General features: G+C 45.6%; 1 protein-coding gene across 2 annotated transcripts in view; it reads left to right on the forward strand.

Moving 5' to 3' along the window:
* LOC125457750 (uncharacterized) overlaps positions 1–22,066 on the forward strand; it is a 167,900-nt gene that overhangs the window by 113,804 nt on the left and 32,030 nt on the right. For both annotated transcript variants that reach the window (XM_059651129.1, XM_059651130.1), the window contains exons 53-58: positions 72–215; positions 1,170–1,348; positions 12,338–12,497; positions 12,584–12,682; positions 18,048–18,164; positions 19,407–19,523. In XM_059651129.1, coding sequence (XP_059507112.1) covers positions 72–215; positions 1,170–1,348; positions 12,338–12,497; positions 12,584–12,682; positions 18,048–18,164; positions 19,407–19,523 — 816 coding nt within the window. The remainder of the gene's footprint in view (positions 1–71; positions 216–1,169; positions 1,349–12,337; positions 12,498–12,583; positions 12,683–18,047; positions 18,165–19,406; positions 19,524–22,066) is intronic.

A 22,066-nucleotide genomic window follows, 5' to 3' on the forward strand; every position in this document is an offset into this window, starting at 1 on the left:
ATATCACTGGTGTGCTCATAAGCATTTCCTGAATGTATAATAATTTATTTCATTTTTTCACCCCATGTTAGATTCATATCCACCAATGATTACAGGACCAGAAGTTATTTATGCACAACTGTTTCAGCAAAATATTTCTTACTATCAAGCAACAGACCAAGAGGGAAATAATGCTGTATTCATGCCTTACATATCCCAGGAATTGAATGTAACAGGTAGTGTTTTGCCCTGGATGATGTTCATTTCAAAACACTGTGGCTTATAGGAGCAATCTAATGTTAATTTTCAAGCCTAGCTTAGAATATACCTTATGTTCAGCATCTCTAGATCAATTGAGCCTGATCGATTTTAATCACCAGTAAAGATGAACAAAAACATGTCGCTGGAAAAGCTCAGCAAGTCTGGCAGCAGCTGTAAAGGAGAAAAGAGAGTTAACATTTCGGATCCGGTGACCCTTCCTTAGAACCTCAGTTAACCCCAGAACTTTGTTTTTGTTGTTGTTGTTTTTGTTTGTGATTTACAGCATCCACAGTTCTTTTGGTTTTTACCAGTAAAGATGAATTGATTGTACAGAACTTCGAATGGTTTGATATTACATTGTTTGCATAGAATTTTGTAACAACACAGTTCAAACATCCACATTGATGCAGGAGGAACTGCTCCTCTTCAACAATTAACATCCTTATGAGAATTTTTTGCAAGTGTTGCTACACTATCATCAGCTAAAATTTAACCTAAACAGTGTACACTTAATAGGTCTATTGTAGATAATAAACTTGAGGGTAAAACTGGCATGGTTAAAAATACAGTATTCTGCTTTGAATAGTAAAAGTTTAGCAGAAGGCAAACTTCACTGTTAAAAAGAAAACAAAATTATAAAAGGTGAGATTTTACTACTTTCAGATTCTACGAATGGCTTTATTGAATATGTTAAGACAGGATTTAGGATTATTTTAGGACAATAATGAATGAAATTTAAGAGTCAATTTAGCCTTTCTGGAGATTTCCTCATTCTTTCAAATTGTTATTGCTATATAAAGCAACTTTCAGTATGGTTTTAGTCATGTAGTTACTTGTCTGAATTTAGAAAATGTGAGTAGCAGGCAGGGTTAATTTAATTTCTCAGTTATACAATACCTTTTGACTTATCTTGTTTTAAAACTCCACAGAAAATGGAACTTTGATCTGGCATCCAAAGACCACAAGTGGAATATCATTTGAAATTGAAGCAGTTGGGTCCAATAATCTGTCCTCAGTTCTTAGGCCCCAGTTGGTATTATGCAGCTGCAGTGCGAATGGAGAATGCATGAACAATGAAATTACTCAAATCAATGGCTCCTCTGTTTATGTGAGTGTTTAAATGAAAAAAAAATGATTTATTTATGATGATCTGTCAACAATTTTAGTACCACCAAGCTAACTTACAATACTAATGGTAGAAAATGAAATGTAATTAAACTGATTAACCCCAAATATGTACAGGTGAGTCCTGGAGCAGCCCATTCACCTCAATATTAAAAAAAGGCAAGTATATTAGTCAAATATATTGCTTGTCCCTTTTCATGTAGCTTAAATCTACCTTACTATATCCTTCAATCTCTACCTAGTTAATCTAGGACTGAAATTGCACCATCAGTGAGAAATTGGCTTAGACCAAATGAGCATCCTGTTATAGCCTAGATAATAAAATGTGAGGCTGGATGAACACAGCAGGCCAAGCAGCATCTCAGGAGCACAAAAGCTGACGTTTCGGGCCTAGACCCTTCATCAGAGAGGGGGATGGGGTGAGGGTTCTGGAATAAATAGGGAGAGAGGGGGAGGCGGACCGAAGATGGAGAGAAAAGAAGATAGGTAGAGAGAGTATAGGTGGGGAGGTAGGCAGGGGATAGGTCAGTCCAGGGAAGACGGACAGGTCAAGGAAGTGGGATGAGGTTAGTAGGTAGATGGGGGTGCGGCTTGGGGTGGGAGGAAGGGATGGGTGGGAGGAAGAACAGGTTAGGGAGGCAGAGACAGGTTGGACTGGTTTTGGGATGCAGTGGGTGGGGGGGAAGAGCTGGGCTGGTTGTGTGGTGCAGTGGGGGGAGGGGACGAACTGGGCTGGTTTTGGGATGCAGTGGATAGAGGGGAAGAGCTGGGCTGGTTGTGTGGTGCAGTGGGGGGAGGAGACGAACTGGGCTGGTTGTGCGGTGCAGTGGGGGGAGGAGACGAACTGGGCTGGTTTAGGGATGCGGTGGGGGAAGGGGAGATTTTGAAACTGGTGAAGTCCACATTGATACCATTAGGCTGCAGGGTTCCCAGGCGGAATATGAGTTGCTGTTCCTGCAACCTTCGGGTGACATCATTGTGGCACTGCAGGAGGCCCATGATAGACATTTCATCTAAAGAACGGGAGGGGGAGTGGAAATGGTTTGCGACTGGGAGGTGCAGTTGTTTGTTGCGAACTGAGCGGAGGTGTTCTGCAAAGCGGTCCCGAAGCCTCTGCTTAGTTTCCCCAATGTAGAGGGAGCCACACCGGGTACAGTGGATGCAGTATACCACATTGGCAGATGTGCAGGTGAACCTCTGCTTAATGTGGAATGTCATCTTGGGGCCTGGGATAGGGGTGAGGGAGGAGGTGTGGGGGCAAGTGTAGCATTTCCTGCGGTTGCAGGGGAAGGTGCCGGGTGTGGTGGGTTTGGAGGGCAGTGTGGAGCGAACAAGGGAGTCACGGAGAGAGTGGTCTCTCCGGAAAGCAGACAGGGGTGGGGATGGAAAAATGTCTTGGGTGGTGGGGTCGGATTGTAGATGGCGGAAGTGTCAGAGGATGATGCGTTGTATCCGGAGGTTGGTGGGGTGGTGTGTGAGAATGAGGGGGATCCTCTTTTGGCGGTTGTGGTGGGGGCAGGGTGTGAGGGATGTGTTGCGGGAAATACGGGAGACGCAGTCAAGGGCGTTCTCGATCACTGTGGGGGGAAAGTTGCGGTCCTTGAAGAACTTGGACATCTGGGATGTGCGGGAGTGGAATGTCTTGTCGTGGGAGCAGATGCGGCGGAGGAATTAGGAAATGGTGATGGAATTTTTGCAGGAGGGTGGATGGGAGGAGGTGTATTCTAGGTAGCTGTGGGAGTCGGTGGGCTTGAAATGGACATCAGTTACAAGCTGGTTGCCTGAGATGGAGACTAAGAGGTCCAGGAAGGTGAGGGATGTGCTGGAGATGGCCCAGGTGAACTGAAGGTTGGGGTGGAAGGTGTTGGTGAAGTGGATGAACTGTTCGAGCTCCTCTGGGGAGCAAGAGGCGGCGCCGATACAGTCATCAATGTACCGGAGGAAGAAGTGGGGTTTGGGCCCTGTGTAGGTGCGGAAGAGGGACTGTTCCACGTAACCTACAAAGAGGCAGGCATAGCTGGGGGCCCATGCGGGTGCCCATGGCCACTCCCTTAGTCTGTAGGAAGTGGGAGGAGTCAAAAGAGAAGTTGTTGAGGGTGAGGACGAGTTCGGCTAGACGGATGAGGGTGTCGGTGGAGGGGGACTGGTCGGGCCTGCGGGACAGGAAGAAGCGGAGGGCCTTGAGGCCATCTGCATGCGGAATGCAGGTGTATAGGGACTGGACGTCCATAGTGAAGATGAGCTGTTGGGGGCCAGGGAATTGGAAGTCCTGGAGGAGGTGGAGGGTGTGGGTGGTGTCACGGACGTAGGTAGGGAGTTCCTGGACCAAAGGGGAGAAAATGGAGTCCAGATAGGTGGAGATGAGTTCGGTGGGGCAGGAGCAGGCTGAGACGATGGGTCGACCAGGGCAGGCAGGTTTGGTGGATTTTGGGAAGGAGATAGAAACGGGCCGTGCGGGGTTGGGGAACAATGAGGTTGGAGGCTGTGGGTGGGAGGTGCCCTGAGGTGATGAGGTCATGAATGGTGTTGGAGATGATGGTTTGGTGCTCGGGTGTGGGGTCATGATAAAGGGGGCGGTAGGGTGTGGTGTCGGAGAGTTGGCGTCTGGCCTCGGCGATGTAGAGGTCAGTGTGCCATACTACCACTGCATCACCCTTGTCTGCGGGTTTGATGGTGAGGTTGGGGTTGGAGCGGAGGGAGTGGAGGGCTGCCCGTTCTGCAGGGGAGAGGTTGGAGTGGGTGAGAGGGGTGGAGAGGTTGAGGCGGTTAACGTCTCGACGGCAGTTAGAGATGAAGAGGTCGAGGGAGGCTAGGAGGCCTGGGGGTGGTGTCCAGGAGGAGGACTTGTGTTGGAAGCGGGTGAAGGGGTCAGTGGAGGGAGGGTTGGGCTCCTGGTTGAAGAAGTAGGCGTGGAGGCGAAGGCGGCGGAAAAACTGTTCTATGTCCAACCGTGACTGGTATTCATTGATGTGTGGTTGTAGGTGGACAAAGGTGAGCCCCTTACTAAGGACTGACCGTTCGTCCTCAGTCAGTGGGAGGTCTGGTGGGGATGGTGAAGATGCGGCAGGGCTCAGTGTGGCTGTCTTCACTGGGGTTGCTGGCTGTGGAGATTGTGGGCGGAGCAATGAGGTCATCGGCCATGGGCGGGGTTCCATCAGCGTCGGCCGTGGGCGGGGTTCCGTCGGCGGTTGGAGGAGCGGGGTGGGCGGCAGCAGCTGCGGTGAGGGTGGTGTGTGAGGTGTTGTACCTGGAAGTGGAGGTGGTGACTGCAGCAGCGGTCCCGGAAGTGGTGTGGCCGGCGGAGGCGGATGTGACGTCATCGGTGGGGTCTCCGGCTGTGTCCTTATGGTCAATGGCGGTGGGTGCATGGTGGGGGAGGGGCAGGGACAGACTCGGGATTTGGGAAGCGCAGGAATCCTCTTGTGGGTGGCAGGGGCCCGTGAGTTTGTTGTACTTACGATTTTTGGTGTCCAGTAAAGCTGAGTGAAACTGGATGTTCAGTCTGTGGATCCTGCGGAGGATAAAAAACAGCAGGGGTCCTTTGCAGGTCTGGGAGAGGGAGGCTCTGAGCTGGGGCAGGCTGGATTGCAGTGCCTGGAGGTGCCGGCGCATGGCTGCGAGTGTCTGTTTCAGGACTCGCAGGGAGAAACGCTTCTGAAGGGTCTGAATATTCTGGGTGTAGAGGTGGTCACGGTTGGGGCCAAATTGGGAAGGCTGAAATGTGGACTGTAGTCGCTTGGGGATGATCTGGTTCCATAGGCAGGTGCTGAGGAAGGTGATGTGGCTGTGGTACCTGGTTTGCTTCAGGGTGGCGCAGTAGTAGTATGGCGCACTGACCTCTACATCGCCGAGCAAGGGTGGCGCAGTGGTAGTATGGCGCACTGACCTCTACATCGCCGAGCAAGGGTGGCGCAGTGGTAGTATGGCGCACTGACCTCTACATCGCCGAGCAAGGGTGGCGCAGTGGTAGTATGGCGCACTGACCTCTACATCGCCGAGGCCAGACGCCAACTCTCCGACACCACACCCTACCGCCCCCTCGATCATGACCCCACACCCGAGCACCAAACCATCATCTCCAACACCATTCAAGACCTCATGACCTCATCATCTCAGGGCACCTCCCACCCACAGCCTCCAACCTCATTGTTCCCCAACCCCGCACGGCCCGTTTCTATCTCCTTCCCAAAATCCACAAACCTGCCTGCCCTGGTCGAACCATCGTCTCAGCCTGCTCCTGCCCCACCTATGGGCAGGGTTCCATCGGCGTCGGCCGTGGGCGGGGTTCCATCGGCGTCGGCTGTGGGCGGGGTTCCATCGGGTGGTTTCCCCAATGTAGAGGAAGCCACACCGGGTACAGTGGATGCAGTATACCACATTGGCAGATGTGCAGGTGAACCTCTGCTTAATGTGGAATGTCATCTTGGGGCCTGGGATAGGGGTGAGGGAGGAGGTGTGGGGGCAAGTGTGGCATCTCCACCTATCTGGACTCCATTTCTCCCCTTTGGTCCAGTAACTCCCTACCTACGTCCGTAACACCACCCACGCCCTCCACCTCCTCCAGGACTTCCAATTCCCTGGCCCCCAACAGCTCATCTTCACCATGGATGACCAGTCCCTATACACCTGCATTCCGCATGCAGATGGCCCCAAGGCCCTCCGCTTCTTCCTGTCCCGCAGGCCCGACCAGTCCCCCTCCACCGACACCCTCATCCGCCTAGCCGAACTCGTCCTTACCCTCAACAACTTCTCTTTTGACTCCTCCCACTTCCTACAGACTAAGGGGGTGGCCATGGGCACCCACATGGGCCCCAGCTATGCCTGCCTCTTTGTAGGTTACGTGGAACCGTCCCTCTTCCACACCTACACAGGCCCCAAACCCCACCTCGTTCCTCCGGTACATTGATGACTGTATCGGCGCCGCCTCTTGCTCCCCAGAGGAGCTCGAACAGTTCATCCACTTCACCAACACCTTCCACCCCAACCTTCAGTTCACCTGGGCCATCTCCAGCACATCCCTCACCTTCCTGGACCTCTCAGTCTCCATCTCAGGAAACCAGCTTGTAACTGATGTCCATTTCAAGCCCACCGACTCCCACAGCTACCTAGAATACACCTCCTCCCACCCACCCTCCTGCAAAAATTCCATCCCCTATTCCCAATTCCTCTGCCTCCGCCGCATCTGCTCCCACGACAAGACATTCCACTCCCGCACATCCCAAATGTCCAAGTTCTTCAAGGACCGCAACTTTCCCCCCACAGTGATCGAGAACGCCCATGACCGCGTCTCACGTATTTCCCGCAACACATCCCTCACACTCCGCCCCCGGCACAACCACCAAAAGAGGATCCCCCTCGTTCTCACACACCACCCCACCAACCTCCGGATACAACGCATCATCCTCCGACACTTCCGCCATCTACAATCCGACCCCACCACCCAAGACATTTTTCCATCCCCACCCCTGTCTGCTTTCCAGAGAGACCACTCTCTCCGTGACTCCCTTGTTCGCTCCACACTGCCCTCCAAACCCACCACACCCAGCACCTTCCCCTGCAACCGCAGGAAATGCTACACTTGCCCCCACACCTCCTCCCTCACCCCTATCCCAGGCCCCAAGATGACATTCCACATTAAGCAGAGGTTCACCTGCACATCTGCCAATGTGGTATACTGCATCCACTGTACCCGGTGTGGCTTCCTCTACATTGGGGAAACCAAGCAGAGGCTTGGGGACCGCTTTGCAGAACACCTCCGCTCAGTTCGCAACAAACAACTGCACTTCCCAGTCGCGAACCATGTCCACTCCCCCTCCCATTCTTTAGATGACATGTCCATCATGGGCCTCCTGCAGTGCCACAATGATGCCACCCAAAGGTTGCAGGAACAGCAACTCATATTCCGCCTGGGAACCCTGTAGCGTAATGGTATCAATGTGGACTTAACCAGTTTCAAAATCTCCCCTTCCCCCACCGCATCCCTAAACCAGCCCAGTTCGTCTCCTCCCCCCAATGCACCACACAACCAGCCCAGCTCTTCCCCTCCACCCACTGCATCCCAAAACCAGTCCAACCTGTCTCTGCCTCCCTAACCTGTTCTTCCTCTCACCCATCCCTTCCTCCCACCCCAAGCCGCACCCCCATCTACCTACTAACCTCATCCCACCTCCTTGACCTGTCCTTCTTCCCTGGACTGACCTATCCCCTCCCTACCTCCCCACCTATATTCTCTCCACCTATCTTCTTTACTCTCCATCTTCGGTCCGCCTCCCCCTCTCTCCCTATTTATTCCAGAACCCTCACCCCATCCCCCTCTCTGATGAAGGGTCTAGGCCCGAAACGTCAGCTTTTGTGCTCCTGAGATGCTGCTTGGCCTGCTGTGTTCATCCAGCCTCACATTTTATTGTCTTGGATTCTCCAGCATCTGCAGTTCCCATTATCTCCTGTTATAGCCTGCTAGTTTTTATATTCCTAACACCTGAAATGTATGGCAAAGATCAGTAATTTCAAACCGCTTGAACAAAGCTGGCTCACTTATTCAGTGTTGGAGCTATAAGCATTAAGTGGAAAGTATTCCACCAGACAATTGATTTACGCCTTGTAGACAGTATAAAGAGTTGGAGGAGTCGGGAGATGAATTGCTTGTTGTAGAACACCAAACTCTAATCTGCTGCTTTAGCCACAGAAATTATATGGTTGATCCACTTAAGTTGCTGGTCAAGATTGACTTGGTGGTGAGTTTAGCAATAGTAAAGCCATTGAATGTCAAGAGGAGGCATTGAGGCTTTTTCTTGTTGACAGTTACTATTGCTTTGTACTTGTTTGGTGTGAATGTATTTGCTACTGCCCAGAATATTTCTGCATGTGCGCATGGGCTGCATTGTGGGACTGCACTTAACCCCTGTCCCACCCCATCCCACCCACTGCTTATTTAAAGAGGGTTTGTGAAACGCAGCCCAAGGACCTTCCAGTGCTGTCTCACCTGCCACCGACTCATCTCCCATTGGGTGAGAGAGACATTAGGCACTTTGTCTGTACCTGTGACCATGAGGATGGAGGAGTGGAAGCAATCACTGGTTTCCAAAGGAAATTAGGTGGGCTCTTGGAGGAAATTAGCCTGCAGGTCAAGAGAAATCAAGGGAAAATGTGGGAATAATTGGATTGCTCTCAGAAGAGTCAGTATGTGTTCTGTGGACTAGATGTTGAGGCCCTGAAGTGGTCCCGCGGGTGTTTTCATCCAAGTGCCATCCAATTTCTTTTTAAAGCCAATAAATGATCCTCGATTGGGCCCAGAGAGACATGGAATTCCTGACTCCAAGAATCCATCTTTAAAAGCAGCCCAAAGAGGGGAACAGTCAGACTGGATGGGAAGGTATGGTCGGCAGCTGGGAAGACCATAGGAAGATGTCAAGTGTGAATGTAGGATAGGCAGCCAGGCTGCATAAAGATACTGGCACTGTATCCAAATTTTATAGAATGAAAACTAATACATAAAACATTTCTTATCAGTCACCACCATGCACTGTCCATGCTCCAACTATGTCAGTGCAATACTCCTAATGTTCTGTGACCACCCCAATAACCCTCCCTACCATTCTGTACCATTCTCTTCTCCTCTATCCACACCCGGCCCCCCACAACATCCACATGCATGCTCCTTTACAACATCTCCAGGAGTTCCCACCCCCATATTAACCCATGTCCCATATCCACGTAGTCTCTTTATAGACTCTATGCCAATAGTGTCAACTGATCCCAATCCATGATCCCACCTACCATACTTTATCTTTTTACCTTGTACTAAAGGTATTTAATTCTAGTTAACAACCTAAGTGTATTACAGACTTTACTATGTTGGCAAAAAACATAATTCACAAAACAAAATAGCAAATTTAAATTCATTTACTCAAAAAACCATAAAAACAAATACTTCTTCACAATTGCAACAAGAGTTAGAATTCATATCGCCACATCAACTGTCCAAAGCCATGTGTAGCTGTTAGCCAAACTGTGAAATGGAAGACATTGATAAATGGTACTTTGTGAAATAATGCAAGCAGCACTAATTCAACATGGGAAATCCTTAGGTTTATATTAACAGGCAGTGTGATATAGAATACAACCTCTTTTTGAGCAATCCAGACATTTCTCAACTATTGAAAAGCTGTTACTTTCCTTTAAAAGTCTTGACACATCCCCTTGTCAACTTTGACGGTTCTTTGAGAACTCTGATTGTACTTTGACGTTATAACTTCCATTGAGTTTCTGTACTTCTTTCTTGCAAGCCTAACTACTTTGGACAATTCCAAAGGGCACTTAACCTCTCTAAAAAGAGTACTGACCTCTGCAAAAGAGTGCTGTATCTTCCTTAAAGATATCCAAGCATCAGCTCCAGAGGAGTATGCTATGTTTACAAAAGGCCATCCAAATGAAACCACAAGGTTCAGACCTGTTCATACATGGTTTACATTTCAGACACCTACCTCACTTATATCAGACAGGAATAGAGGCAGCTGATGATATCTGTGACCAGCTGCCTTGTACGGCGAATCCTGAACCAACTCTTTCAATCTCCTCTGAAAATGTGGAGTGGTGTGTTGAGGGACAGGACCTATAATTTCTGGTCACTTTCACCATTTTTGGCACAATGGATATAACTCTACTCTGCTGAAAGTCTAGTCCCGGAATTCTAAGGATTAAGTCTCAAGGACAGAATAAACAAATAAGGATTGTATTCTCTGGAATTCTCTGAAAATGGCATTCTGATATTAGGATATTAAGAAAAAAAAAATTTAAATTTAGATAAACTAATTCTACTGGGACAAAAGGAAATATTCAGAATATTAGAGCCACACTATTACGGTTGAAATTAGGCAATATTTATTCTTAAAAATTATGATACAATTTAGGTCGGCCTTCGGCAAATGGTCAGTCATGCTCAATTAATTGTTAGTTTTAAAACTGAGAAGACATTTGTCAACCAAAGATATTAAGAGATATGGACACACGTGGGTATATGGAGCTATGCTACAGATCATCCACAATCTCATTGAATGATGATAAAACAGGCTAAAGGATTAAGTTGCTTACTTCTGTTTCTTTGATCCTGCACTATTTCTGTTCTAAATTACTCCATTTTGTACGTTAACACAACATAACAGAAGATGGAAATTATTCTCTGCAATTACAAGGTGGCTACTGCTACCAGTATAATCATGAACGTACACATCTATAAAAATGTTCATGATATAGTAAAGTCGTAAACCATTTCCACTCCCCCTCCCATTCTTTAGATGACATGTCCATCATGGGCCTCCTGCAGTGCCACAATGATGCCACCCAAAGGTTGCAGGAACAGCAACTCATATTCCACTTGGGAACCCTGCAGCCCAATGGCATCAATGTGGACTTCACCAGCTTCAAAATCTCCCCTTCCCCCACCGCATCCCTAAACCAGCCCACTTCGTCCCCTCCCCCCACCGCACCACACAACCAGCCCAGCTCTTCCCCTCCACCCACTGCATCCCAAAACCAGTCCAACCTGTCTCTGCCTCCCTAACCTGTTCTTCCTCTCACCCATCCCTTCCTCCCACCCCAAGCTGCACCTCCATCTCCTACCTACTAACCTCATCCCACCTCCTTGACCTGTCCGTCTTCCCTGGACTGACCTATCCCCTCCCTACCTCCCCACCTATACTCTCCTCTCCACCTATCTTCTTTTCTCTGCATCTTCGGTCCGCCTCCCCCTCTCTCCCTATTTATTCCAGAACCCTCCCCCCATCCCCCTCTCTGATGAAGGGTCTAGGCCCGAAACGTCAGCTTTTGTGCTCCTGAGATGCTGCTGGGCCTGCTGTGTTCATCCAGCCTCACATTTTATTATCCATGATATAGTAAAGTTGGATTTTCTTTCTAGTCAGTTCCTGAGTTTCATCCCTTTTAGTAGTTCTGTACTTTGGAAATTGGCCAGTTCAAATCAGCAGTGATGCTACTGAATAACTCTTGATAGTGGGCATTCAAACTGCCCGCCCAGAGTACATTCTGTGGCTTTTCTACTCCTAGTGCCTCTTTCAGGTGACATTCAAAATGGAGCACTACTGTCACCAACAGAGGGAGAATGCTGGGTGATACTCAATGGAGGTATGCTTGCCCATGTTTGATCCGATGCTATCAGTCTTCATGAGGGCCAGAGTCAAGGTTGTGGACTGAAAGCCCCGCTCCTTATATCCAATTGTTATGTTGCCATCACTGGTGGGTTTTCCTGCTTCTCAAATCAGCTACCCCCATGGATATATTGCCAGAGTCTGGAACATTGATTCAAAGGTATGTTTCTGGAAGTATGGCTATGTCAAGTTGGTGCTTCATTGGTCCATCTAACAACTCACTCAATCTCAGCTTAAGTCCCCCAGCGGTTAATGACCGCTAATTCTGTTTAGGGTTGACTGGGCTAGTTGGACTTCTGTCTGTCAGGTACAAAGATCGATGCCAAGTGATTGATCTAGCTTTTTTTTGTCATTTTTTTTGTAGTGGCTTTATAGACCTATTCAGAGGCCGTTAAAAGTGATCTAGTACTATGGGTCTTGAATGACATGTTGGTCAGATCCAATCAGGACACATCAGCAGGGTCCATTTTTGTTAGAAACTCGGTGCCTGATCCAGCAGTTGCTGCACACCACCATAAATCTATAATTTATGGATCACTGCGAAGAAAAGTAGCTAAATGCAGTCATCATTTCTAGCATCCATTCTTTTGCTTCTCCTTTCCTGGGAGCCAGCCTTGTCCCATCTTGGTATCTTTTTCCAAATGATAAGTTTTGACAAGAAAATCAGTGTGCATTGAATTTGATCACTGAATCAGCAAGTTGTACCTTCTCATAATTTTTCATTTAGTTTAATTTATAAATGTTTAACCCTCCATTTCCTAATGAAGAATATTCATCACCAACCAAAAATGTTATGCATTGCTTTTCTACAGAAAGCTGCTTGTAACTGTACAGCTGGATTTACTGGTACCAACTGTCAAGATAAAATCGAGACATGTCAGATGGTCAGCTGTTTCCCAGGAGTAGACTGTTCCTCTTCTGGTTGTGGCTCCTGTCCCAGAGGATTGGCAGGAAATGGCATACTTTGCATTGGTAACACACTTTTAAAGGTCATACTTCACAAAAGTTATTCAAGATGTGTCTGTATTACTCAGATAACTGTGCATATTTCCTAACAGATATAGATGAGTGTAACAGCAGTAACTCCTGTTCTCCAAATGCAACGTGCACGAATATTGTGCAGAGTTATGACTGCACCTGCAACTCCGGATTTTCAGGTATGTGAAACCAAACAATAACAGTGTAATGACATTGTCATGTTTTGGTACAATTACCTCAATTCCCCGAACAAAACATAGCAAATTCACTGAGTTTTTAGTTTCACTATTTTGAAAGTCACAAATTTCATGGTAAAATATGAAGAAAACGCATTAAATCATTTGTGTAGGTGTTTTTTTGCCATGAAAGAAATTGCTGCTCAAAATCAAAGTCAAATTTTCCTCCAAGTATCTCCATTTAATTGACTGCATGCCTCCACTTAAAAGTTTGCTTTGTCCAGGTAAATAAATGATTTTCAAATCTATTCCTCCAGCATTTCATTAGGATAACTCAAGGAAAAAGCTCATTCTTAAAGACATCCATCCAAGTTTCCTTACTTATAATGTATCCAAATACAAAATTTAAATTTTATAGATGACAAACCCATTTTCAAAGTGACAACAATAACAATGGCAAAATTAAATTTATCATGGAACACAGTCCTGAACTAGTCAATATCATTCTTCACATAACAAACTAATTAATAATTAGCTCGATGACACAATAGAGGGGAACCTAATACATTACCCCAATCAGGCTTGCTCAGGAGGCACCACCTGATAATGTGACAGACTCACCTGTCAGTATTACACACAGATGTGAGCTCACTTATGGGCTCAAACAGACCGACTCAGATTCAGATATTTCAGTGGGCAACTAATCTAGAAGCAAACAAGCCTGTCGCCATTTCCGAAACTCAAATAAAAAAATCTTACAGCTTACATTTGGCTTCCAGTGAGGATGGAATAGGTTAATTTTCATAAGCCACTCGGTCCCTTATTGAGGGACCCAGCATTGGGAAGGAGGAGAAGAAGCCTGTGGACAGCAATCACACTTGAACCCAAACTACCCTTTTAAACATTTACCTGCCACCTTAACACCTAACCTAACTGGTAGCCTAACTCCCTGACACCATACCTCTCACCCACTGGCACCCAATCCCAAGGGCACGGCATGGGCGGTACAGTGGCTCAGGGGGCAGCACTGCTGCCTCACAGCACCAGGAACTGGGTTCTGTTCCAACCTCAGACAACCGTCTGTGTGGAGTTTGCGCATTCTCCCTGTTTCTGCGTGGGTCTCCTCTGGGGACTCCGGTTTCCTCCCATAGGCCAAAGATGTGCAGGCTAGGTGGTTTGGCCATGCTAAATTACCCCGTAGTGAAAAGGGGGATGGGTCTCGGTGGGATTCTCTGAGGGTCAGTGTGCATATATTTAGCCAAAGGGCCTGTTTCCACTTTGTAGGGATTCTATGATTGATCTGTGTAACATCATATGCTGTCATCACCACATCTGCCATTCATATCTCTTCACACATTCACCAGATACCATGCCCTCTCACCAACTTGGCACCTACCCCCTCACCCATTCACCTTACACAGTTACCTTCTCTGTGCAGCATTTCAAGGCAGCTTTAGGAGCTTTAAACTGGGCTTCCTTACCAGAACATGGTTGCTCATGTCATAAACAGGGAATGTGGATTCAGCAAAGCTTCAGAGTTCTGATGCAGCCTAACTGTTCAATCTCGGGTTTCAGCATAATGAGTGCTCTCTGATCGGGTCAGCCTTTGTTTAGGGTAGCACGGTAGGTCGGTGGTTTGCATTTCTCCATCACAGCACCAGAGAACTGGGTTCTATTCCACCCTCGGGTGACTGTCTTTTTGGAGTTTGCACATTCTCCTCATGTCTGCGTGGGTTTCCTTTGGGTGCGCCAGTTTCCTCCAACAGTCCAAAGATGTGTAGGCTGAATGGATTGGCCATGCTAAATTGTCCGTAGTGTTCAGGGATGCGTAGAATAGGTGGGGGATGGGTCTGAGTGGGATGCTCCGAGGGTCAGTGTGGACTTGTTGGGCCAAAGGATCTGTTTCCATGTTGTAGGGATTCAGTGAATCAATGGGTTACTGCCCGTGTCTCTGCTGGGATGTATTGGAAATCAAATCTGAAAATTGAAAAGAAAATAGGATCATAGCATCCTTTTTGATCAACGTTGGAAACAGGGATACCAGCCCTGACCAGAGGATTTGGGCCATTGCTTCTCTGAAACTGACAGCAACTCCTGGACTCCACATAAACACTGTTGATCGTGGAATAACAGATGCTGCTGTCAGTAATTCCATGCTTCTGCCTCAGGTTCACTACTGAAGTACACCCAGAATGAAACCAAATCAAAACAGTTGGTATTTGTCCTTTTACACTATTCGTCTAATTGTGAAAACTTTGAAAGATAGACATTTTGATGAATTATATGGAAGCAGTTTCAAATTTATAGTTGCTGCCGATATACATTACCAGGAACAAAGCCTCTACCATTTTTTTTGGCATGGCTAGCAGGGGAGAATAGGAAGAATAATTTTGTTGCGAGTGAGATCTCTAACAATTTTTTTCCCATATTCAGACCATGTCTGAGAAGGCCAGACTTGCGCATTGCTTGCATGTGAGCCATTGGGTTCATGCAGATTCTCAACTGTTCAACTCAGAGGAACATTCATTTTGCTAATAAATATTTGCAATTCAAATGTTATAAATCATTTTCAAAATACCATTGTTAGCAAAATCAGAATTGAATTTGCCAACAGAACACAGACCTAAACTAGTCTTGATTGTAGACTACATAACAAACTAATTAATAATTATTTTAATGCCATATCAGGGAGAAATTAATGCATACCCCCCCCAAATCCAGTTTGATGCAGGGAGATCACTTCATAGTGTGGCAGAGTGACAATGGATATGACACCATCGATACATCTGTGTCAGAATTACCCACGGGCCACTTATTAACAACCTCGCCACTCCAATTAAGACCTTTCACTCTGCAGTTAATCCAACTGCAAACATGCCTGTCATGATGCCAAATGCCCAATTAAAACATGCTGAAAGGTTTTTTTTGTGGCTTTCATTGAGGATGTGTCAAGTCCCTTTTTTGTTGATTCTCAATGCCTGATCAAGGACCCCAGAATTGTGAAGAACATGGAGAGACCCCTTCTTGCTAAAACCCTCCTGCATCACAAAATCAGCAGTCACCAGTTCATTCCAAGCTACCAGGCTCTGATTGACTGTTTGCTCTTGATCATCTCTATGAAATAGCAGACAAATTGATACAAATAGTCACCATGACTTTCCATAATATCTGGGGGGTACCTGTAGAGGAGAGGGTTCTGTCAGTTTCCAGCGTACATAATATTGAGAAAAATTGATCTTATTTATTGTTGTCATGTGTACCCAAGTACAATGAAAAGTTTTGTTTTGCAAGCTGTGCAGGCAGATCACAGCAAACAAGGACATATAGATCATCAGGTGCTTGGACAGAGCAAGGCATACAAAGTTACAACTGCACAAGAGGCGCACAAAAGCAAGGTTGACATTTGATTTGAAATTCGCGAGGCCCATTTATCAATCTAATAACAGCATGGAAAAAGCTGTTCTTGAACCTGTCGGTGCATGTGTTCAAGCTTCTGCATCTTCTGCCCAACAGAAGAGGTTGGAAGAGAGTATAACCAGAGTGGAAGGGTTCGTTGACGATGTTGGCAGCCTTTCCATGGGAACAACAAATGTAGATGGAGTTTGTGGATGGGAGTTTGGCTTCCACGATGGCCTGGATTGTGCACACAACCTTTTGTAGTTTCTTACAGTCCTAGCAATCCATTACGTACCCAGATAGATTGTGTTCTATCATGCATCTGTAAAACCTGTTGAGGGTCCTTCTGGACAAGCTGAATTTCCAAAGTCTCCTGAGCTAAGATGAAACAATGCTTCATCTCACAGAATCAAGAGAGAGCCCATTATGTGAGACAAATTAAAAAATATATAAAAGGATATCAATGACAGAAGGTAAAGTATATCACTGAACTAAAATTCCAGGTGCTGACAGCAACTGACAAATTCCCCAGTAACGTTGGATTCATGGAATTCTTCAAAATTTTACATTATCTCATAGGTTTTTTTGCAGTCTAACGCCCAAGAGAATTAGCTAAACAGAACCACTAACATTTATTAACACACCATGTGACAGCTCACGGGGCTCACCCAATGCTGACTGCAAATGTTACTTGATGTTCTTCTGCAAATGCCCAACTCAACTGATGAATATTTAGTTTATCTCCTGTGGCAATACTGTAGGTAAATCAGGAATGACAAGCAGCTTATTAATGACTGAAGAGATACTCAATGACTGAGACTCTGCAAAAGGAGTGTCTTTGGAACTGACAACATGCACAGTCACTGGTCTTGATCTTCCACACAGTGGCTCCTGGAGACCAGTTGCACTTGGACAGAGGTGCACCTGGAGTCCTCACAAGTCTTGACCCATTGACTATTCAGAACTCCAACAGAGATTTAAACTATCAGTGAGCAATTTACCCAATCTCCAGAACCCTCTGAACAGATGCCCTATTCTGAGGTAAAGTCAGAGATTTGGAATGAACTGACTCACTTAACGGGTTAGCTAACCAGGAAATGTTACACAAATAAGATGTGGTTGAGTAATTACATACCACAGTGACTACACATCTGTGGCCAGACCGTTCAGAGCTGTCAACATCTGCTCAGTTCAGATTGACTGCTTGGTCTTGATGACATCCATTAAAAATCAGCCATATTTAAACTAACAATTGCCATGAATTTTCTGGAAAAGGATCCCAACCCAAAACATCTGTTTTCCTGCTCCTCTGATGCTGCCTGGCCGGTCCCTCGCCTGCTGTGCTTCTCCAGCTCCACATCTTGTTATCTCAGACTCCAGCATCGGCAGTTCCTACCATCTCTTCCACAATATCGGCGGTTTAGTTATAGTGGAAAAGGTTCTGTCTGTTTATGGCTTACATTGTATTAAGAAAAGTAACAAAATCCAGTGGGAGCATGTGTCATGAGAGAAGATGAAATATGTGTGGAAGGTTGCAAATGACAGAAGGTAAAGTGCAACACAGCACTAAAATTCCAGGGGCTGCCAGAGACTGAAAAATCTGCCAGGAATGTTACATTTACAGCAATCTTTAAAATTTGACACTGTCTCATAAGCATTCTTTCAGAATAATTCCAAGGACAATTAGCCAAGTCAGACTATTAGCATGCAACCGAAGAACACACCAACATTAAATTTATGGATGTATTATCTTCAACTTGTGTTTCATCTTCATTTGCTTTGAAAATGATCAATTTCTGTCAATTCCAATTGTTGTATTTCATTGACTTTGCTACATCCTTGAATACACTACCAATGGTTTGATGCTAATTGTGCACAAAGCTGTGTGATGATGTTTGAAGAACATAAGGGAGTTTAATGTAAACACATTCCATTTCTATACTCCAACCTTCTATTACTCCTTCAATTCTAGGCAATGGGACATCCTGTAGTGTCATTAATCCGTGTGACAGTTCACCATGTTCACCCAACGCTGACTGCACTAACACAGCAGGGAATTTCAGCTGCACATGTAAACAAGGATTCACAGGTAACGTCGTGACCAGTCCATTCTGCTAGACAATGCGCTTTCACATGGAACACTCAGATTTAATTTCAGCCAGATCTTACACCGAGCCAATCTAAAATGTATTGCAGATATTTGCAGAAGAAAGTCAAGTGATGTTCAACTCAAATGATGAAAATTTAGTTTATCTCCTGTGGCAATGCTGCAGGTAAATCAGGATGACAAGCAGTCTATTCATGACCGAATGGACACTCCATGACTGAGAGTCTGCAAAAGGAGAGACTTTGGAACTGTCATAACGCATAGTCACTGGTCTTGATTTTCCGATCGCTGGCTGGTTGGAAACCAGATGCACCCAGACAGAGCTGCACCTGGAGTCCTCACAAGTCTCGACACACTGACTATCCAGAATTCCAACTGACATTTACACTTTCAATGAGCAATTTCCCCATCTCCAGAACCCTCTGAATAGATGCCCTATTCTGAGGTAAAGTCAGAGATTTGGATTGATCTGATTCATTTAACTGCTTAGTTAAGCAGGAAGTGTTACAAGAATAAGATCTGGTTGAATTACAATGTACCAATGCCATTACGCATCAATGGCAGAATCGTTCAGAGCTGGCAGTTTCTGGTTGACTGCTTGGCCTTGATGACATCTGTTAAAAACCAACCAAATTTAAACTAACAATTGCCATGAATGTCCACAATACCTGCAGTGTAATTGTAGTGAAGAGGGTTCTGTCAGTTTGTGGTTTACACTGTAATAAGAAAAGTCACAAAATCTAGAGGGAGCATGTGTCATGACAAAAGATGAAATCTATATGAAAGGATACATTAACAAAAAGTAAAGTACATCACTGCACTAAAATTCCAGCGGCTAGCAAAGACTGACAAACCCACCAGGAACATTGCATTAATGGCATTCTTTAACATTTTACACTGTCTCGTAGGCTTTCTTTCAGAATAATTCCCAGGGCAATTAGCCAAATCAGCTATCAGCATGTAACTGAAGAACACACCAACAATGAATTTGTGGTTGTATTATCTTCAACTTATCTTTCATCTTCATTGTCTTTGGAAATGATCAATTATTATTATTTACAATGTTGTACTTGATTGGGTTTGCTGCATTCTTGAATAAATGATCAATGGTATGATGCTAATTGTAGACAAAGCTGCGCCATGATGTTTGAGGAACATAAGAAAGTTTAATGTAATCACATTCCATTTCTAAACTCCAAATTTCTATTACTCCTTCAATTCTAGGCAACGGGACATCCTGTAGTGTCATTAATCCATGTGACAGTTCACAGTGTTCACCCAACGCTGACTGCACTAACACAGCAGGGAATTTCAGCTGCACATGTAAAGAAGGATTCACAGGTAACATCGTGACCAGTCCATTCTACTCAACAATGCTTTTTCAAATGAAACCTTCAGACTCAGTGAGTGAAGAACAACCAACCTAAAATGTTTTGCAGATATTACGATTTTCTTCTGCAAGCGTCCAACTCAGTTGATGAATATTTAGTTTATTTCCTGTGGCAGCGCTTCAGTTAAATCAGGATGACAGGCAATTTACTAATGACTGCAGACATTCTCGATGAGTGACACTTTGCAAAAGGAATGCATACGCAACTGTAAATTTGCATAGTCACTGTTCTTGGGCTTCTGGTCTCTGGCTGGTTGGAGACTAAATACATCCTAAGATGGGTTCACTAGGATCCCTCACAAATCTCGATACACTGACTACTCAGAATTCCCTCAGAAATTTAAACTTCCAAAGGGCAAATGCCCTGCCTCCAGAAACCTCCGTACAGATGTCCCGTTCTGAGGTGAATTCGGAGAATTTGGAGGGATTTAACTCACTTACCTAGATAGTTACCCAGGATATGTTTGAAGAATAAGACCTGATCAAACTACAATGAGACAGGAGTACTGACTATTGCAAGCACCCAGGTTGAATAACCTCTGTTTCACTGACTTGGCTTCCCCTACAACAATCACCATTAAACCTCCTTCTCTCCACTGCACCAACTCAGATTTAACACCATGACCCTTCCCAATTTCTGAACCCATACTGCCTTCTAACCCATTTATCATCGACCTTGGCCCTGAACCTATCAGGCAGCCTAACCCTCTGACAGTCCACTTCTCACCCATTGACAGCCAAAATGTTTACCGTCCTATTCTGTAACCGCCATATCAATCATCCTCCCGTTTCACCTATCCACCAGATGCCATTCCACCTCATGGATCTGGCACCTACACCTCTCACCCATTTACCTTACACGGTTTCCTTCTACGAACAGCATTCCAAACAGGGTTTTGGCAAGTTAAATAGGGATAACTTACCAGAACATGTTGATTGGAATCCACATTCCCTATTTATGACACAAAGAACAAAGAAAATTACAGCACAGAAGAAGGCCCTTCGGCCCTCCAAGGCTACGCCAATCCAGATCCTCTATCTAAACCTGTTGCCTATTTTCAAAGGATTGGTATCCGTCTGACAATTCATGTATCTGTCTAGATACATCTTAAATGACACTAACGTACCAGGCTCCACCACCTCTGCTGGGACCTCGTTCCAGGCACCCACCACCCTCTGCGTAAAGAACTTCCACACATATCTCCCTTAAAAACTTCACCCCTCTCACCTTGAAATCATGACCCCTAGTAACCGAGACCCCACTCTGGGAAAAAAACTTCTTGCTATCCACCCTGTCTTACCTCTCATGGTTTTGTATACCTCAGTCAGGTCCCCCTTTACCTCCGTCTGTCTAATGTAAATAATCCTAATCTACTCAACCTCTCTTCATAGCTAGCACCCACTATACCAAGCAACAAACCTTGTGATCCTCCTCTGCACCCTCTCCAAAGCATTCACATCTTGCTGGCAATGTAGCGATCAGAACTGTATACAGTCTTCCAAATGTGGTCGAACCAAAGTCCTACACAAGTGTAACATGACCTACCAACTCTTGTACTCAATATTCCATCCGAAGAATAGAAGCGTGCCATGTGCCTTCTTGACCACTCTATCAACCTGCATTGCCACCTTGAGGCTACAATGGACCTGAACATGCAGATCTCTCTGTGTATCAATTGTGCCCAGGGCTTTCCCATTTACGGTATAGTTCACTCTTGAATTGGATCTTTCAAAATGCATCACCTTACATTTGCCTGGTTGAACTCCATCTGCCATTTCTCCGCCCAACTCTCCAATCGATCTATATTCTGCTGTAATCTCTGACAGTCCCCTTCACTATCTGCTACTCCAACAATCTTCGTGTCATCTGAAAACTTGCTAATCAGAGCATCTATGCCTTCCTCCAGATCATTTATGTATATCATAAACAACAGTGGTCGCAACACAGATCCCTGTGGAACACCACTGATCATAGTTCTCCTTTTTGAGAAACTCCCTTCCAATACAACTTTCTGTCTTCTGTTGCCCAGCCATCTCTATCCATCTCACTCGTCCACCCTGGACCCTATGCGACTTCACTTTCTCCATTAGCCTACCATGGGGAACCTTATCAAACGCCTTACTGAAGTCCTTGTATATAACATCCACATCCCATCCCTCATCTATCAACTTTGTCACTTCTGCTAAGGTGCAAAGGTCCTGTGTGGTTTGAAGCTTTGGACCTCTTGGTATCCTTTCACAACATTAATCTCATTGCAAAAAAATGTTTTTCAAAATTTCCATTTAATGAATGAGATGGAATTATTTTGTTAACCGTGGATGAAATTTATAGTTGCTGTTGAACATCCTCGAACTAACATATCCTATATCTCTTTGGGAGGAGGTTTTGTGGAGGTGCACAATTTCTTTGAATGTATGCACTCTTAAAATTTATTTTGCATGGTCATATACATGCTATAACTTAACAGGACACAGTTGTGAATGTGAGATAACA

The sequence above is a fragment of the Stegostoma tigrinum genome, chromosome 14, assembly GCF_030684315.1.
Source record: "Stegostoma tigrinum isolate sSteTig4 chromosome 14, sSteTig4.hap1, whole genome shotgun sequence".
NCBI lineage: Eukaryota > Metazoa > Chordata > Chondrichthyes > Orectolobiformes > Stegostomatidae > Stegostoma > Stegostoma tigrinum.